We start from the raw sequence: 14717 nt of genomic DNA, 5'->3' as shown, positions 1-14717 counted from the left end.
TCAAAGCTATCATCGCAAGCGCACGTGCTAACTGTTCTCTTGATTAATCACTTTTCATTCATTTTGCTTTAATTTAGATACCTATAAGGCTTTATTATATTCAATCCCTGATATGGAAAAAGGAAAGACTGATAAAGAAAGTAGTAATAATAAAAAGAGAAGAAAAGTAGTTACATTAGAGGAAAAGCTGGAAGTCATTAAGAGACATGAAAGTGGCGCTAGCAATAGAATGATTGTGAGAAACCAGGGATACAGCAAGTCTATTGTTCGGACTATATCAAATAAGAGCAAAGAATACAAAGAATTAGGAAAAGTTGCTACTGCTACAAGTACAAGGAATATTCAGGCAAAAGTTCTCAATTTGTACATCATTGAAAGAGACCAAATTTCAAGAGGAACGTGAAAGCTTTACTGCGAGTTTAGGATGGTTCGACCGTTTTAAAAATCGAGCTGGACTGCATAACGTAAGAATAATTGGGGAATCTGCTAGTGCTGATAAAGATTCTGCAGCCAAGTTTTCTGTAGAATTGCAAAGGACTTCAGCAAAGGTTGGTCGATTGGTAGCGCCTCTGCTACTAATGGCTCACACAAAAAGTTAAGCAAGTTTGAGCACGGTTAGTAGTTGGATTTAATCGTTCGATGCTGTTGGCACACTCTTCCTCGATGAGTTTCTGGATTCCCTGGAGATGTCACATAATAATAATAATAATTTATTTTTTTTTTTTATTTAATTTTATATCTCAGATAAATTACATACATACATACATGCATACAATAATAATAATAATTATTATTTTTTTAATAATAAAAATAATAGTTTATTATCTCTCGAATAATTACATGAATTTACTAAAATTTAGGCAACAATGCAACTTTTTCTTACAAATGGTTCAGTAAAAATTATAATTACTCCCAATATCATCATCAGTTGCAGAATTTCTCATTGACACGAGTAAAAAGCATGTATTATTATCATTTATAATAATCATAGCAATACTTTACACTTAATATCTCACAATTTCACAGTTTAAACAATATTACTTAGATTAGAATATTACTTTAAACAATAAACAATATTAAATCCTCTAGGCATGTGATACACTTAATGACTCACCTTTCTTCCCTTAGGCAGTTTTGGCGTGATTGTAAAGATGGCGACGTCCTTTGTTCTTTTATTTTTTTTAATTTAAATATATAAATTAAATATATAATTTTAAATTTAAATATATAACTGAAGTATTATTATCACATTTTCTGTTTACTACATGTTAAGTAAATAATGTTAGATAAACACTACTACTGGGATGTAATGTCTCATCAACTGCATCCTTGAAGCTTTGTAATTAGCTTATCTGAGGATGACACTGGTTATATATATATATATATATATATATATATATATATAACCAAATCAATTATATATTTATAATTGATTTGGTTGCTGTGTTGGAAGTAGGCAGGTGTTTGGGAGGTCAAACGATTGATCTGAAAGGTCTGATCAAAGTGAAATTGCTGATATATCCTGTTATTGCATCTTTCTTGATGGTTCACATTCTTTTTTATTGTGGGCTTCTTTTTGAGCTAATTAGGAGGCTTTTTTTTTCACAGTGGCAGCCTTTCTATGTCTTCTGAGCTTTTAATTTGTATCAGCTTTGAAGTTTATGACTTCCTTATGAATATCTTGGCATCTCTGGTCCACAAAAATTGGTAATTTGTTTATATTTTTGCTTTTCTTGCTTGGTACAACAGATTCTGGTTGAATGGTGTTAAATATTTGGATAGGAAGATTGGTGCATTTTCTTGCTGTGCGTTCAAGTCCTTGGCAACTGGTTTTTTCTGCCTGCTGGCTTTTATGAGATTGTCTCTTGTGGACTTGCCCGTAAGACGAATTATGACTGGTGCAGGTCGTGGCAAGCCTTAGTTTTTGCTCTTCCTGGGAATCCGATTTATGGTCTGAATGTCGTTAAGCTGTAGGGGAATATCAATTGCATGGCCTAATTTTAAAACCACGTTTCTGAGGTTTTCTGTAGGTGCAGTTTCAGGAAGACCGTTTATGACAAGATCTTCTTTATGTTGTTGCTGATTTAAACGTTCGTCTTATAGTTTTAGAGAATGAAGTTCTTGATGATGTTCAGAAGTCTCTTTCATCAAATTGTGTTGCCTATCATTTAGTGCATTAATGCTAATTTTAATGTCTTTTACCGTTTGCAACACTTCATTCACTGCTAAATTATTATGTTTTACCAAATCTTCATATTCGCTAGATTTTTTTGTTATTTGTTTGTTCTGTTTATTAAAAAGGTCTTGCACAAGGTCTACTAAGCTGGCTTTTAATGGGCTCTAGACCGTTTCCTAATAGTATATTTAAAGAGTTAAAATTGTAGACTCACCTGCATTTTTTTGTCTGTTCAGTTTGTCTTCTGATTTTGCCTCCGGCATAATCGGCTGCGTCGTAGGTGGCTGCTTTAGGTGCGTTTCTTTGTTCTTCCTACAGAGTATGCACTTCCATTCTTCGCGTGTTACATCGGATTTATATTTATGTTGCCTGGTTGTTTCTGAAAAGCCGACACATTTTAAGTAGAGAGTCCTGCTGCATTTCGTACAAATTATATTATTTCCGTCGGACGATAAATCCTCCAGGCATTTGATACACTTCATGACTCACCTTTCTTTCCTTAGGCAGGTATGGCGTGATTGTAAAGATGGCGACGTCCTTTGTTCTTCGCTCGTTGTTGACTACGGTCTTCTCTGTTCACTTTTCAACACTTCAAAATTTGGTTTCTTCTTAGCCGATCTCGTTGACCCTGCTTATCACGCCGAAGTGTGTTCGGCGTGATAAGCAGGGTTACTTGGGAACACTTTGAACTTAAAACAGGAGTTGAAACTATTTTAAAACTATAAAAAACTAGAGCAGCGATATCACCGTGCGCCCTTTCGTATGCCTACACAGTGCCCTCTTAAACTGTGTAATTTCAACTGCTATTACACAGTTTAACTTTTTATTTTAATAATATTAATAATAATTTTAATAATTTTTTAAAATAATAATAATTATGATAATAATTCAGGAGGATGATTATGACGATCGGCAAATATTCAACGTCGACGAAACCGGTCTCTTTCGTATGCTCACAAAAACTTTCCTAGCTAAAACTGAAGCATCTCATTCAAGATACGAAGTGTCTAAAGATCGTCTTACGCGTTTTTAGGAGGCAATGCACAAAGCTACTTTAAACGCAATGCTACGTTATTTTATCGTGGGCAAAATCCAAGATTGAAGAAATCATTATTGAAGAAATCAGCACAACTGCAAAAGAACTTGGATTTAATGAACTGGATAATAAAGATATGAGAAACTTGCTCGATTACGATTTAGAACAGTTAAACGAGAATGATCTTCTTCAACTAGAAGAACAGCGTGCATATGAAAAAGAAGAAGATAAGGAGTGCTAACTTCAAAAGAACTTGAGTTAGTTTTCAATCACATTGAGCATGCTAAGGAAATTTTGTTTAATGCTGATCCTGATATGGAACGAAGCTGCGAAGTCCACCGAAATCTTGATAAAGCGATCGCCAGCTATTGCAATTTGCATGACAAGATGAAATTGTCGAGCATGATTCAAACTTTACTAATTTTTTTGTAAAAAGTAACTGAGTCAAATGTTTAGACATTGAATAAAAATTTAAGCAATTGATTTTTATTAACTTTGATGATTTTATCCTCTAATATAGCTTATATTTTTTTTTTCAAATTTATGCTAACTGATGGATGAATTATAATTATTCTTATTATTTGTTGTATGCACTTAACGCGATTTTGCTTAGCGCGCATTGATTGATGGATTAATTAATCGCGTTAAGCGAAGTTTTCCTGTAAATTATATTACCGGACCACATCGAGTAATGCTCACGAAGAAGTAATATTTCTTTTAATGCAATCTTTGCAATTTATTTTATTAGATAATTTGTTATCTCTCAAGAAGGCGATAAAGATATCTGCCACTTCTTTTAATATATAATAAATTTAGTTTAATCCTTTATCCAAGTGTGAGCAAACAAAGTTTGTGCCTGAAAATATCTTCAGGAATGAATATGGTGTTGTACTACCTTACTCCAGTAAGGTAGTACAACACCAGGTTACTCGTAGCAAAGGTGGACCAAGCTAACATCACTCCTATCCCAGTATCTCCCAAAAGGCAAAACACATCTTTTTGCGGATATGTATAATGTTATGCATTAAGGGATTGGCCACTACCTGATTAGACACTGCAGTGCCCCCAATGAAAAAACGAAAAAAAATTAAATTTTGTATGTCTTTATAAATAATAGCAATGCTTACAACATTATATAAACCCAATACAACATGTTAAAGGTTACACCTTATGTTTCGACATTGATTGAATAGTTATTAATTAGAACTGCTCGATTAACGCTATAGATTACAAAACAACTGCACTGCGATCTAACACAGTGTGGGAATTATCAGTTTGTGCAACAGCTCTAATACCTCGGCCTCACACACTGCCTTTCTTCATCTAGTGAAGAGGTAACAGTGAGCTAAATCTTGTGTTCACCAGGTTGAGAGCTTTTAGCGAAATGGACGCTCATTAACTGAACAATCTCTTCTGCACCTGTAACCCTCACGCCATCAGTTGCGGCTAGACTCGCCGATGTTCCTCTGCACTTTCACTGCATGTAACAAGTGAATCCGACACTGCTCGTTGAGCAATCTCGCTACAGATAAATTATATGCTTGGGCGCAAAAATATTAAACATTTTATTAATATTAAATTTAATATATATTAAATTTATTTTCAAATAATATTTTTAATAGTATATATTAATTTCAAATATTTGAAATATTATTATGATTATTAAGAGAGACCTCCAGGGAGTCAGAGACTCATCGAGGGAAGCCACATACTACACACACCAGCTATCATACTTATTCTTGAATTCATTCACAATGCTTGCACTCACAACCTCCAATGACAATCCATTCCATTCCTCTGAGAGAAAAATCTAGCCTTCACACCCTTTTTTGGCAGCCTTCATTCTCAGCTTCCAAGGATGCCCTCTCGTCCTTTCCCCAACCTCCATAATTGAAAAATTCCATCAATTGAAAACCTGTATGACACTTTCAGAAGTTTCAATCATATCACCTCTCTTTCTCCTGTTTGCAGTGTCTGCAGTCTACAAATTCTCAGCATGTCTTCATAATCAGTATTAAACAATCCTGATATCATTTTTAACACTAAATTGTATTCTCTCCAATATATCAGAATCACAATGGAAACCAGGAGACCAGACCTGCACACAATAGTCCAAGTGAGGTCTTATCAAGAACTCGTAAAGAGGCAAATTAACATCCTTATCTTTATATGTGAACGTTTTTCAGCATTGCAATTATCTTTCGAGTTGTATTTGCAATCTTTGCCACATGGTCCCTAAACTTCAACTTCCTATCTACCAACACTCCAAGATCTCTAGCCTCATCAGTTTCTTCTAGCATAATCCCACAAAATAATATACGACATTGGATATCTAATTGTGCTGAAGTGAATGACTTTACATTTACTGACACCCATTTTCCCATTCCCACATTTCCAGCCTATGCAAATCATTCTGCAAAGACTGCATATCAGCAGAGTTCCTGATTACCCTCCCTATCTTTGCATCATCAGCAAATAACTGTATGTCACTTGTCAAATCTTTCCCAATATCATTAATGTACAGATTGAATAACAGTGGACCAAGCGCTGATTCATGTGGTACACCATTGTTACCCTAAGCCTTGCAGATTCAGATCCCTTGTATACTACTAGTCAGCCATTCTCTTATCCATGCTAATATTGTATAACCCAAACCCATTTTCTACAATTTATGGAGCAGTCTGCCATGCTGTGTTCTGTCAAAAGCCTTAGCAAAATACAAAAGTATCATGGTGTATGGTGTATCCATTCCCCTTGTCTAGTTCAATGGAACATTGTTATAGAATGTGAGCAAGTTGCTAAAACATGACCTTCCCTCAATAAACCTATGTTGTTCATTACAAAGTAAAGATTCACTGTCAACCCATTTCTGAATGCGGGCCCTGACCAATAACTCCTGAGATACTAATTGGGCGATAGTTGGATAGATCGGTCTTTGCACCACCCATGTGCAATGGAATTACCATACATTCCTGCAGAATCTTTCCTGTTCTGAGATTCATATTAAACATCCTGGTCAAAGGAATGGCCAGTTCAGCTGAACACACTTTAGCACATGTGCTGATATTCCATCAGTCTCTACTGCTGGATTCTTATTCAGTTTGTGCAACAGCTCTAATACCTCGGCCTCACACACCTTTTTTCATCTAGTGAAGAGGTAACAGTGAGCTCAATCTTGTGTTCACCAGGTTGATAGCTTTTAGCGAAATGGGCGCTCATTAACTGAACAACCTCTTCTGCACCTGTAACCCTCACATATGAAAGAAGTTATTCTTTCATATTCACTCTTTCTTTTACTTGCAGCATATCGATAGAATTCTTGTGGGTTGCCTTTAGCAAACCGAGCCAGTTTCTTTTCATAATCAGATTTTGCTTTCAACAAATTTTGTACAACAGTTGTGACTATTCTAGCCTGCTGCTATAACGTTCATAACGGATGTCATCCTTATGCAAACGGTATTCCTTCCACATCGTCATTTTCTTACGAATCTCTTGCTTAATAAGATTACACATCCATTTGATCCTACTCTATTTATTCTTCGAACTCTCGAGACACATTCTGATATCGCATCATTTAAGTATTGTTTAAATGCTTCCCATGCACTGTCGATATTCTTTCCATCCAGCACCCGATCCCATTTCACTGAACTCAGTATACTCCTCAGTTGGTCATAATTTCCTGCTTTGTAGTTCAGCATGTAACCTTTTCTGAGTGGAATATTCATAAACTTAGTCACTTCCCAAGTGAGTACCACGTGATCACTGTGACCAACTGGAGGCAGAATAGTTACGTCTTTAACTGAAATGCTCTCTGACACTATAATCAAATCTAACACTCTTTGACCTCGAGTTTCTTCTGTCACATGCTGCGTGAAGAAGTTGTCCCGCAACAGCTCAATAAATGCATTTTCATTCTTCTCATGCGATTCTACTGGTACTACCCAATCAATATTTGGATAATTAAAGTCTCCCATTACGATTATTGTTTTCGTGCTCATCTTTTCTATTTGGTGATGCAATTCTTCATCACCAGCAACCGATACACCAGGTCTGTAACAACACCCCACTATGTAACTTGTCTTGTTAGATTCCACCTCACACCAGATGGCTTCAAACTCACTGCCATATGAAATATAGTTGGTAGTATTACTACATTCATAGGTCTCTCAACTCTACCTGGATTTAAGTCATCCAATATCATTAGCAGCAAGTCCCCTCCTCTCCTATCCACCCTACCCTTTCCAAAAATACTGTGCCCATGACACTCGATACCAGTTAGTTGGTCTGATTCTGATAGCCAGGTCTCACTAATTCCTACAATCTGAGATCGCAACATATTTATATACATTATATACCGGTATATTTATTATAAATATATTTACACAATATATATATATATTATATTCATATAATTTTTTTTATTTGAATTTTTTTTTTTATTATTTTATACGTATCCTCTTAATAAAGCAATTTTTAATATGTAAATTTACTTATTAATAAATTGGTTACTGATTAGGAAAAATGAATTATTTTTATTTTGTATATGCAGTACGCCTACTTAAAATTTAAACCGGCCGCCACTGGTTGTTCTTGTGACCTTATGCTAAAAAATTAGGATTCAGTGGAACCAACAGCCTCATGGTTTCTGAGTGAGATTAGGTTAAAAGCCACCAGATTTATCAACTTTCTAGTCAAGTTTTTCTGATTCTTAAAAATTATAATCTTTATCACAGAGCAAGAAATAAGTAAACATTTAAAAAAAAAAAAAAAAAGAGAGAGAGAGACATCTTTGCAGTTTAGAAAATTAGTCTTGTTTTCTGACTAGAGTTAGTTAAACATTAATTGATTGATAACATTAATTTGGTTGCAAAAAAGAAGTTTTATTCTATAAAGATTATTATGTAAAATTTATCCTAAAAGTAATTTTTAGGTAAATTAATTATCGTATTATGATATGAACCGATTTAGAGAAATAAAATTAATCTGTACACAGCAATGTTTCTTTTCGCAATCGAAATTTTGTCGAACGAATACATCCTACATCTTTCCATTTCAGTTACATATTGAATCTATTTGTATTAAATGCAATAAGGTATTTGTAGTTTATAAAACAACAATGCTTGTAATTTTTTTTTCTTACTAAGTGAAACTCGGATGTTTCACTTAGTAAAAAAGTGATACCAAAGCACACCAGGATAAATTCACTGAAAAAACTTTATAAGAATAAGCAGTCGTTCATATTTCTCATAAATTTTAGATTCTGAATTTGAAAAATAACAGAAATTTTTAACTCGGTCTTCATTCAGAAAACTAGCTGAAATGTTTAAAACTGAATGGGCTAACAAAAATATGTTTGTTAAGTTTTAATTCTACATTTCGAAACACAAGTAAAATAGTTACACAGAAATATTACAGTAAAAGAAAAGTCCATTCCATTATGTATTAAGACTCAGAAAAAGTGACTTTTTAGTAAAAAAAAAAGCACGATTCTTTTTAATTTTCAAAATACAAAAATAAATTAACACACAAAACCATGAAACTCATTTAAGCCCAAATTTTAGAAAAATATGCAATAAAAAGTATTAACGGCCTTAGTGCAGAATTTTGACCCATTCCACTAGTGACTCATTCTCTAGACTCCACTCCATCACACTCGGTGTCTGCCACCCACTCCCTATCCATGCCACCAGCCCCACATCCAATTCTACCCACTCCATCCCATGCGGTATTTGTCGAATGCCTTTGCAAGTACAATGGCATAATCATTTTCCCTATCCAATTCTGCTACGCTCTCTTATAAAACGTGAGTAAATCACTAAGACAGGACTACAGAGCATCTCAATAAATTATAGTCTCGTTAAACACTTGCATGTGAAGAATCTTCACAATTAGGCTAGTGACTTCATCACATTAATTTCCTTAGTATTCCATAATGCAAAGCATAGATATTTTCAGGTGTGTATAATGCATTACCCAGGGCAGTTTCGACTTTAGTGAGATTATGTAAGTCAGAGCCAGACCCAGAAGAGATACCAAGGTTGAATTAATGCAGAAGTTATATATCCCCAATATACAAGTAAAAAGGTGTAACATGATATTAAAATACTCTGGATTAGAGCCAGTTCTTGAATTTTTTTCACTTGGTTATAAATTATATTGAAGATGCCGAGAAATTATATTCTTGTTTAATCATTTATCCAAGTGTAAACAAGCAACAGTTGCACATGAAGTATCTTCATGACTAGGCTACTTGTATACTGAGGCTAGCAACTTTATATTAATTGCCTTAGTACTGCATAATGCAAAGCACACATCCTTTTGGGTGTGTATAATTAATTACTTAATATCCCATAATGCTTTAAATTATGGGATACTCAGGAAATTAATGTGAAATCACTAGCCTCAATACACATATAGTCTAGTCATGAATATATTTCATGAAGTGTGCAAACTTTGTACACTTGGATAAAGGATTAAACAAGAACATAATTTCTTATCATCTTTAATTTAATTTATAACTAAGTGCAAAAACTTTCAAGAGTCTCATTCCTATCCGTCCATTCCTGAATTCTATATTTAACCAACTTTTTCAATTGGTTAACTACCACTTCTGAGATACTAACTGTATCTTAGAAGGTCTGTAATTTGCTGCTTCTGTCTTGGAGTCACCTTTTTGAGGTAACTATCCTATCCTGTTTTTACTTCTATGGAACCCTTACAGAGATGAGATTCAGATTAAACAACTGCATTAAATTCTCAATAACTCTATAAAAAGAAGTACAAAATAATATAATTACATACATCCAGTTCAGTTAATCTATACATAACACTCTCATATCCTCAGGGCTCAAAATCTTTACCTGGTTGACAGTCTTGCAAAGTAAAGCTTAATAACTCAGCTATTTCCATTCTGCTTCTGTCACTTTCTTATCATTCATACTGATTAAAGTTATTGTTGTTGTTGTTGCTAAGCGCTTCCGTAGCGCAATACCTGGCGCTGGGCCTTCATTGATCAGCAAGGATGGTACCCCAGGGAGAGGCTAGTCATTGCACTACTCGAGTGGGTATATATATATATATATAATATTTTATAAATAATAATGAATAAAGAATAATCATAAATTGGAAGAACGACAGTACATTGGGCCCTTCGATTGGAATAGGCCTAAGTTCGATTCTCGTCGCGACGGAAGGAATTTTTATGTAGACTTTTTCAATCGAAGGTGAGTTAGCCGATCTCATACGGAGGTAGCAGGGTTTTTCTCCGGAAACTCGGGTTTTTCATCCCGCATACAGACAAATCGGCTCTTCAGAACACACGCCGTTTACAGACAAAAAATACTAGTTTTGGTCGGCGGTAGATGGCGTTGATGAAGATGACTGGTAGACGTTTGGTGTAGTGGCGGGAACAGTTGTATACTAGGTGTCCTCCCGCGATGAGTCTTCAGACTCCTTGGAGGTGTCACAAATAAAACTAATAATAATTATCCTTCCATAATCATTCTTTCTCTTACACTTCATATGTAATGAAAAGATGTTTTGGAATTTATTTGACCTGCTTAGCTAAGTTTCTCTCATAATCTGATTTAGCTCTCCTTACCATACCAGTCACCTTTCTTACCTGCGCTTCACATTGTTCATTCATGAGCATGTTGATTACGTTTGCTTTATATGCTATCCACAATATATTTTCTTTTTCAGCGGCTCTTGCTTTATTTGCTTTATACTGCCACTCTCGATTTAACTCTGACTTGTTCATCCTCCTGACTCTGGGTATGCGGTCTGATACTACCTCTTTCAAACAATTCCTGATCTTGTTGGAAGTTTATTTTGCACTTGGTTAGACTGTAATAAATTTAGTTTATCCAAGTGTAAGCAAACAAAGTTTGTGCCTGAAAATATCTTCTTTTCAGGACTGGGGCAAGGTGGACATACCTTGCCCTAGTCCTGAAGATATTATCAGGTGCAAACTTTGTTTGCTTACACTTGGATAAAGGATTAAACTAAATTTATTATAATCCATGATCTCCATGCACTATTGACATTCCTTCCTTGACGATTCTTAAGAAATGACACTGCTCCATGCTGCTTCCTAAGCGTATCATAATCACAGGTTTGTAATTCCACATAACCTGACTGAGAATTTCCAATGTTTAGTAACCTTCTGGAGCACGCCTGGATGGTCACTTTTTCCAAGTCAGAGACAGAGTAGCCAGTGTGGATTAGATGACATATTACCGTCTGTATGAAAGTTAAAAAGAACCTGCAGTGCCTTTGACCAATGCGGTTAAGGTTTTGGCAAAGATGCTTAATGCCAGAATTCAGGGATATGGGCTATTTAGAGTTATGGTTAGAGCAACTAAGGCTACAAAACTAATGTATTATGTTAGTTAATTGTATGTGTTCTGCTTTATCTATTTTGTGGGATGAACAAGTGTTTCTGAGAGGCAAACTTTGATGCCTCTTGATGAGACAGACTCATTTTCAGTTAAAAAAAGCCTTATAAAGAGTCTCTGAGTCAGAGATGCAAATTGTACATCTTCCTACATTAATTCCCATTAACCATGTGCACTCGCTCAATAAACGTGATTTTTTGTTTAACCAGTTATCCTTCCAGACACACTGTAGAAGTCACAACTCGGCTCAGTAACTCAAATAAAATTTGTTCTGCAAGTTTCTTCTCACACAGGAAACTCTCCCTCCAACCACTCCCAACCTTGTGTCATTTGGCACCACAAAAATACCAGGTGGAATGACCTCTGGAACAACTACGCTTCTTTTCCATAGTCTCACTATTGCTTCTACTCTTCTTACCTGATCACAAGTCAAGGAAATTATCCTTACTGGTATGAAGGCCTTCATTTACATTCTATTCCAAATTTGTATCCACTTTCAGAGCCATCGATCTAAAGACTATGCAACAAGAACTATGGCTTCATATTCAAACTATTAGCACTCAACAAAAGCAAAACAACTATCAGTAAATCCAAATCTGACTTCATAAAGGCCAATAGCAGATAGCTTGCCTCCTGTCTGATGCAAAGAACATTGGATATAACGTCTTACCTGTAATTCCACCTCTCTCTCTTTATCTCATCCAGATGGCACTACTGCTACAGCACCTCAATGCTCGATCACCACTAATCCCATCTACATTCTACATCTGATTGTAATATATTCCATTCATCCTACTCATTCAACTAAACATGCAGTGCCACATCCCAAGATTCAAGATCTGCAACCAGTGCCTTAAACAATGATCTACATACCATATTTCAATGGGGCAAGAATAATCTGGTCACCATTATGCCACTAAAACATGGTCTTAAATTTTCTCTTGAGAAAGGGACCTCAGTTTACATTCCTTTACCCTCAGTAACACACAAATCAGCAGACAAGATCAGATCTTCTCTCCTTAGACTGACATTTACCTTCAGCATCTTCTTGCATTAATAAAACACACTACTAGTTTCCCCAACTCTAAAAAACTGAGCATTCTCTTCCGCTCAAGACGATATTTTGAATGGATGAGGATACCGATCCAACTACTTTCATTACATGAACCTCAGATTCCCTATCCTTAGATTATTGTTTAGATTTGAGTTGTGCACCTAAAATCTCCCTAAAGATTATTGATGATGTGCAGACGAGAGCAATTCAGCTCACATATGATCCCTTTCTCACACTCTCACTTCAACCTCTATTTCACAGACACCCTTTCAGCTCTGCATCTTTTCTATAGGTGTTCCATGGTCACTCCTCCACTGAATTAGCAAACACCATTCCTCCAATTCCTGAAGAAGTTGACCTACATCCCTTTTCAGTACCTCTGCAAATACACTGACCCTAATTCTCTTTCATTCCGTCTACCTTCATCTGGGAACTTTTCATGTTCCCCGATACAACCAAGATAATATATAAATACAACAGAAGAGATGTATTTATATATTAATTTATAAATTAACTGACACGTTTCCGAATACTGCGATTGTGATGCGTATTTATTTAACATTGCCAATAACCGTAGCATTAGGGGAAAGAAGTTTTTCAAAACTGAAACTAATAAAAAATTATTTGCTGTCAATGTCTGGAGAGCGTCTTCATAAATTACATTTATTTTAATATAAAAGGAAATATTACATAACAAAAATAATTTGGAGAAGATATGTTTTTAATTAGGATAAATGTAGATTTATTTTACATATTTATCCGTCTTGCTTTAGCCGCCACAAAATTTTTAATAATATCTTTAATGTCTAATTGAATCCATAACATTATTTTCGATTGATATAATTGATAAATTTGTTAGACGCTCTCCAGACATTGACAGCAAATAATTTTTTATTAGTTTCAGTTTTGAAAAACTTCTTTCCCCTAATGCTACGGTTATTGGCAATGTTAAATAAATACGCATCACAATCGCAGTATTCGGAAACGTGTCAGTTAATTTATTTTCATATATATAATTTAAAACATTCTGAGGAGCCGACTCTTTTTTAATAAAACATTGCAAAGTTTTTAATTCCTCAAATAGTCATACCATCAATATCGCGATTGTCGGAATCTTGATTGTCGCTCAGTTTTAAGTGCAAATATTTACACTGTTTCATTAAATCTTCATCGCTCCAATATTTTAATTTTCTTTAAAGAAAACTTTAAAGTCCTCGCTATGTTGTTTTAAGAGTATGAATCTTTCCGTGACTGAAGTTACTGTCGTGTCTAAAATCGCGAAGAAAAAATTTACTTAAAAATTTTGTGTAGGATCATGCGTTGTCTCATCTGATGCTTCGTAACCAAACATTTTTGTTTTTCTTCTTTTGCGAATGTCTGGAAAAATAGGATCAATATGAAGATCGGTTGCTACTTTTTTTGCAGTTCTAATAATATTTTCAAAATATTGGTCTGTTCGGCGAATATTTAATTCTTGTATAACACAATCAAGATTTTCTGTAATTTTTCAAATATCAAATGTCGGATTCTGCATTATTTTGCTTGCAACATTTATGAGACTTAAGATTTCGTACCAAACATGAACAGAGCAAATAAATTTAAACGAATAAATCTTTAAAATTGTCTGCCTGAACTCTAGAATTGATATCTTTAGTTTCATCTTCCGTAATATCAAAAAAGAGCCTGGTAAATTTCCTTGATATTATTTTTAGGCTTTATTGCTTCTACTCTACTTTCCCACCTACTAGCAGGTGGTTTCAAATTTAAAAACACGAATATGTTTTTTTAATACAGCCCAACGCTTCACAGATATCGAAAAATAATTATATAATTCCTGTATTACCCCCCAAAAAAATTACAGCTTCACAGGATATCTTTGCTGCATCATTAACTACCAAATTTAATGAATGAGCAGCACACGGCATAAAAAAAGCCCTTGAATTTATTTCAAGGATTTTTTTCTGCAGTCCATTATGTTTGCCTCGCATATTTGAACCGTTATCATGAGCTTAGCCGCGTAAATCCGAAATGTTAATATTCAATAATTTTAAATAA

At 34.8% G+C, this 14717-nt stretch overlaps 1 protein-coding gene across 1 annotated transcript in view; it reads right to left on the bottom strand.

Annotated features, from left to right (window-relative positions):
- Nucleotides 1–10971, bottom strand: part of LOC150102834 (protein O-mannosyl-transferase Tmtc3-like) — a 325416-nt gene extending 314445 nt beyond the window's left edge. The window contains exon 1 of the mRNA XM_090398748.1: nucleotides 10834–10971. Coding sequence (XP_090254874.1) covers nucleotides 10834–10971 — 138 coding nt within the window. The remainder of the gene's footprint in view (nucleotides 1–10833) is intronic.
- Between the last annotated feature and the right edge of the window lie 3746 nt (nucleotides 10972–14717).

This window comes from Typopeltis vanoorti, chromosome 10, assembly GCF_054136105.1.
Source record: "Typopeltis vanoorti isolate ZY-2024b chromosome 10, IOZ_Tvanoo_1.0, whole genome shotgun sequence".
In the NCBI taxonomy this organism is placed as follows: Eukaryota; Metazoa; Arthropoda; class Arachnida; order Uropygi; family Thelyphonidae; genus Typopeltis; species Typopeltis vanoorti.
The sequence above is the reverse complement of the archived record's forward strand: the minus strand, read 5'-3'. Positions and strand labels throughout refer to the sequence as shown.